Raw genomic sequence first — 4,819 nt, forward strand, 5'->3', positions numbered from 1 at the left:
GGCTCCTAAGAAAATCCGAACGCTTCTCGTGGACCCCCGAGGCCTAGCAAGCCCTCGACAAACTCAAGGTGTCGCTTATGAGTGCTCCGATCCTAACACCACCAGTGGACGGTGAGCCCCCCTACCTATACGTGGCAGCAATGACTCAAGTCATCAGCGCAGCCATCGTTGTGGAAGGACAAGAGGAGGGGCACGCTTTGCCCGTCCAAAGGCTGGTGTACTTCATCAGTGAAGTGCTGTCCGAAACCAAGGCACAATATCCACAGATCCAGAAACTGCTCTATGCAGTGATCCTGGCTTGGCGTAAGCTGCGCCACTACTTCGAGGCTCACCCCGTCACCATGGTCTCATCCTCCCCCCTCGGGGAGATAGTCCAAAACCGGGAGGTCACGGGTAGGATAGCCAAGTGGTCAGTGGAGCTGATGGAAGAGACCCTCACCTATGCACCTCGCAAGGCGGTCAAATCCCAGATCTTGGCAGACTTCATAGCCGAGTGGACCGACACTCAGCTACCCCCACCCCAGATTCAAGCAGAATGCTAGCTCATGTACTTCGACGGACCGGTGATGAAGACCGGCGCAGGCGCGGGCCTGCTTTTTGTCTCACCCCTCGGAGAGCACATGCGCTACGTGGTGCGTTTGCACTTCCCGGTGTCCAACAACATGGCGGAGTACGAGGCCCTTCTTAGCGGTCTCCGCATCGCCATCGAACTCAGAATCAAGCGTCTCGACATCCAGGGAGACTCCCAAGCTCATCATCGACTAGGTGATGAAGGAGGCGAGCTACCACGACGAGAAGATGGAGGCGTACTGCAACGCAGTGCGCCGCCTCGAGGACAAGTTCGACGGGCTCGAGCTCAACCACAACGCGCGCAAGTACAACGAGGAAGCGGACCAACTAGCCAAAATCGCATCCGGGCGGACCACCGTTCCCCCGAATGTCTTTTCCCGTGACCTCGCCAAGCCGTATGTTGACTTCAAGAACCCTGCGGAAGCCGTCGGAGTGACACCTGGACCATCGGGTGCTGCGACCACGGAGCCATCGGCCAAGGACCCCTTGATGGAGGAGCCCGAGGCCATGGACACTGACTTCGAGACCTCCTCAGTGGACGAGACTGAAGCAATGGAGATCGACGAGGCCCCGCCTCCACGAGATTGGCGTACCCAGTACCTCGACTGGATGATCCGAGGGGTCTTACCCTCGGACCGCGCTCAGGCGCGGCGCGTCGCCAGGTGGGCGAAGTCCTTCGTCTTGATCGACGATGAGCTGTACAAGCGCAGTCCCTCGGGCATTATGCAACGATGCATCTCCATCCCCGAGGGCAAGGAGCTGATCCGTGATATCAACGCTGGCATCTACGGTCACCACGCCGCGCCACTCACCCTTGTGGGGAACGCATTTCAGCAAGGCTTTTACTGGCCAACCGCGGTCGCCGATGCCACCGACGTCGTGCGGACCTGCGAGGGCTGCTAGTTCTACACCCGGAAGACGCACCTCCCAGCCCACGCTCTGCAGACCATCCCCATCACGTGGCCTTTTGCCGTGTGGGGACTGGACCTCATCGGCCCGCTGCAAAAGGCGCCCGAGGGCTTTACCCACCTGCTGGTGGCGATCGACAAGTTCTCCAAGTGGATCGAAACTCGACCCATCGGCAAGATTAAGTCCGAGCAGGCTGTGTTGTTCTTCAATGACATAATCTTCAGGTTCGGGGTCCTGAACTCGATCATCACCGAAAAAAGCATTCAGTTCACGAGCAAGAAATTCTTGGCATTCTGCGACAACTACCACATACATGTGGATTGGTCAGCTGTGGCACACCCACAAACAAATGGCCAAGTGGAGCGTGCCAATGGCGTGATCCTACAAGGCCTGAAGCCAAGGATCTTTAACAAGCTGAACAAGATTGACCGGAGGTGGTTCACAGAGCTAAGTCACCCTCGGTCATCTAGAGCTTGAGGACGACCCCAAGCAGAGCCACGGGCTTCACCCCGTTCTTCCTCGTTTATGGCGCCGAGGCCATGCTCCCCACAGACTTGGAATACAGGTCACCGAGGCTCAAGGCCTACCAAGAATAGCAGAACCAGCAAACCCATGAAGACTCGCTAGACCAAGTGGACGAGGCTTGAGACGTGGCGCTCCTTCACTCAGCACGTTATCAGCAGTCCCTGTGAAGATATCAAGCGTAGAGAGTTTGACGCCGAGACCTCAACAAGGGCGACTTGGTGCTGAGGCTTCGACAAGACAACAGGAGACGCCACAAGCTCTCGCCGCCTTGGGAGGGCCCATATATCATCGCTGAGGTGCTCAAGCCTGGCACGTACAAGCTGGCGAACGAGAACGGTGCCCAAGGCCCTAGGCCGGCCGGCCTGGCCCCTATTTATGCCCTCTGGTGCTCCCCTTTGGCAAGTATACTCCTCACTCAATTCCTTGCTTATGTTCTTCAAGTTCTTTGCCCAGAAACATCAGTTAGAGCCCTAAAAAAAATTCGTCCACCACAATCTACTCCAAAAATCTCAGAAAATTCACCACAATTCCTAGTTTGTTCCACTCTTCGATATATTGTTCTCCCGCCGGCAAGAAACCCCCGGTGTGTTTGTTTTTGAGTGTGTGCAGCAAGGAGTCACCATGAGTAGCCTCATGAAGTTCATCGCCGGGAGGAGAAGGACACGTTCATCAACATCCGACGCATCGGCAAGTTCTTCGCGGAGGCACTCGGTCTCCGAGTCTCCGCGGAGCATGGAGGAAGACAACCCCGCACCGAGGAGCGACATGTTGCTCCTTGGTGGGATGAGAGACCCGAGAAGCTCCTCCATGAGATTCACCGAAGGAATGAAACCTCCTCCACGGCGTTCGACAAGGTCATCCGCACCACCACCATACAAGCCCAAGAATTCAGAATATGGGTTTATTATCTTGTCGAAGGAAGAAGAAGAAAGGCTCAAGTTCATGAAGGGAAGATTACGAGCAAATTATGATTTTGATGATGAAGCATTGGTGAAGCTGGGATTTCATCATGACATCTATGAGCTATTGGAGAACATCGGTTGGAAGTTATTTTCCGACGGTGTCACGGTTGATATGCAAGAAGAAGTGGCTCTTGAGATGTTCATGACATTAGAAAAATCAACGGAAGTGGTGGATGGTGAAGAAGTTTCATGTCTGAAATTTAGGCTCAAGAATGAAGAGAAAGTAATCACCTATGGTGAAATAGGAAGCTTGCTCGGATTCAAAAATAATGCATATGAAATGGTGCAAGTTGAAGATGGAGAGCTTGATGAATTTTGGACAAAAATAGCAAAAGATGTCAACCGCCAAAGAAAGAATATAAGTAATGTTACCCTCCAAATATTCCACTCTTGGTTGAGCAAAAGAATTCTCGGGAGGATGAGAGAATCAAAGGTCACCGACCAGGAATTAAGTTGGATGTATGCTGCATTGGTGAAGAAGCAAGTAATTGATCCCACCAACATCATGGTTGAAAGGTGGCTTTGTGAAGCATCATCCGGCACGGGAGAAGTTGGTTCGGGATATGATAGCCCGAGCCATGAATCCGAGGTTACGAGTGATCCAAAAATTTTATGTCCCGAGAAGAGATATTGGGATTGATCATTTGAGGCAAGGCCATTATATCGGAGGGGATGAAAAGAAGGGATTTACTATTTCTGAGATGGATATTTCCCTCCCCGATCAAAGGTTGAAATTATTTGCAAGAGGGAGGACTGATTGGCGAGTTGAAAATATTGGAAAAAAGGTGAAAAAATCAAAAGGAGGAAGGTTAATTGAAGGAACATCGGCATCGGCACAACAAGAAGACTTGGAATTAAACCTTCCACCGCCAAGTTCCGCTTATTGGAGGAATGAATTTCAAGGTGCATCAAGTGGAAAGGTATACCCGCAAGGATGGACGAGTCAATGGGAAGGAGGCCAAGAACAAGCATGGGGGCACGCTGCGGCGGCACCCCCACCATTTAGCAACTACGGCTACCCACCCTTGTCATATCAAGGAGAGATGCCCAACCGAGGTGGAGTAAGTGCATTGTGTTGCCAGTGGTTCTGAGGAGCAAAAAGAAAGAAAGAAAAAAAGAGGAAGAAAGAAAAAAAATGAAATAAATAATGATGAAAAGCTCCTCGGTTCCGTTTGCTTCATTAAACTCCAGGTACTTTGAAGATTATTCTATACTCAATTATTCCAACCATGTGCAATCCGATAACAAGGACTTCAGTCGTGCCTTGGGATCAACCGTTGCCATTTGCACATGTCCACCATCTAAAGTGTGTGTTCCATTCTCTCCCTCTCCACAAAGAAATTATTTTCCAATGGTCTTTTTGACGAGTCTCGGTAAATCCATAAGAAGTATTTCTTGTTCTGATAATATCTTGATTATAATATCTTTTGTTAGGACTAACCTTTCCAGAGCTCCAGATAAAGCCTCACACATACATATGAGAGAAAGAAAGGAGAGAGTTCTAGCAAGTTTGAGAGACAAGATGAGCTGAGAGTTTCCATGAGCAAATTGCAATGAGGTTTGAATTATTGATCTTGGTTTAGCATTACTTATGGAACTTACTTTCTTAATCCTGAGACTTGTTTAATTTTGAGAGCATGTGCTTAATAATTGTGGGGAAGCATTTAACTTGTATCTACCTTCCACATTGAAAAATCTGGTTACAACTTGAACTATTAACTGCAAAATATTTTTGGGAGCATTGTGTTTTCTCGTGTATGATCAAGTGCAGGGATTGGATACTGAAAGGCAGCGCTGATTTTTATCAAAGACTTACTCGAGGACGAGCAAGGTTTAAGCATGGGGGGAATGTT

General features: G+C 50.2%; 1 protein-coding gene across 1 annotated transcript; it reads left to right on the top strand.

Moving 5' to 3' along the window:
* The first annotated feature begins 768 nt into the window (after window positions 1–768).
* Window positions 769–1,858, top strand: LOC120674517. The gene is made up of 2 exons (XM_039955684.1): window positions 769–1,386; window positions 1,808–1,858. Exons 1-2 carry the CDS (start codon window positions 769–771, stop codon window positions 1,856–1,858), a joined length of 669 nt encoding a protein of 222 aa, XP_039811618.1.
* The last annotated feature ends 2,961 nt before the right edge of the window (window positions 1,859–4,819 follow it).

The sequence above is a fragment of the Panicum virgatum genome, chromosome 5N (assembly GCF_016808335.1).
Source record: "Panicum virgatum strain AP13 chromosome 5N, P.virgatum_v5, whole genome shotgun sequence".
Classification (NCBI taxonomy): Eukaryota; Viridiplantae; Streptophyta; class Magnoliopsida; order Poales; family Poaceae; genus Panicum; species Panicum virgatum.

Coding starts and splice junctions, on each gene's coding strand:
- LOC120674517 (XM_039955684.1), top strand. CDS start 769: ATGAAGGAGGCGAGCTACCACGACGAGAAGATGGAGGCGTACTGCAAC. Junction 1,387..1,807: donor ACGCCGCGCCACTCACCCTT/GTGGGGAACGCA, acceptor TGGATTGGTCAG/CTGTGGCACACCCACAAACA.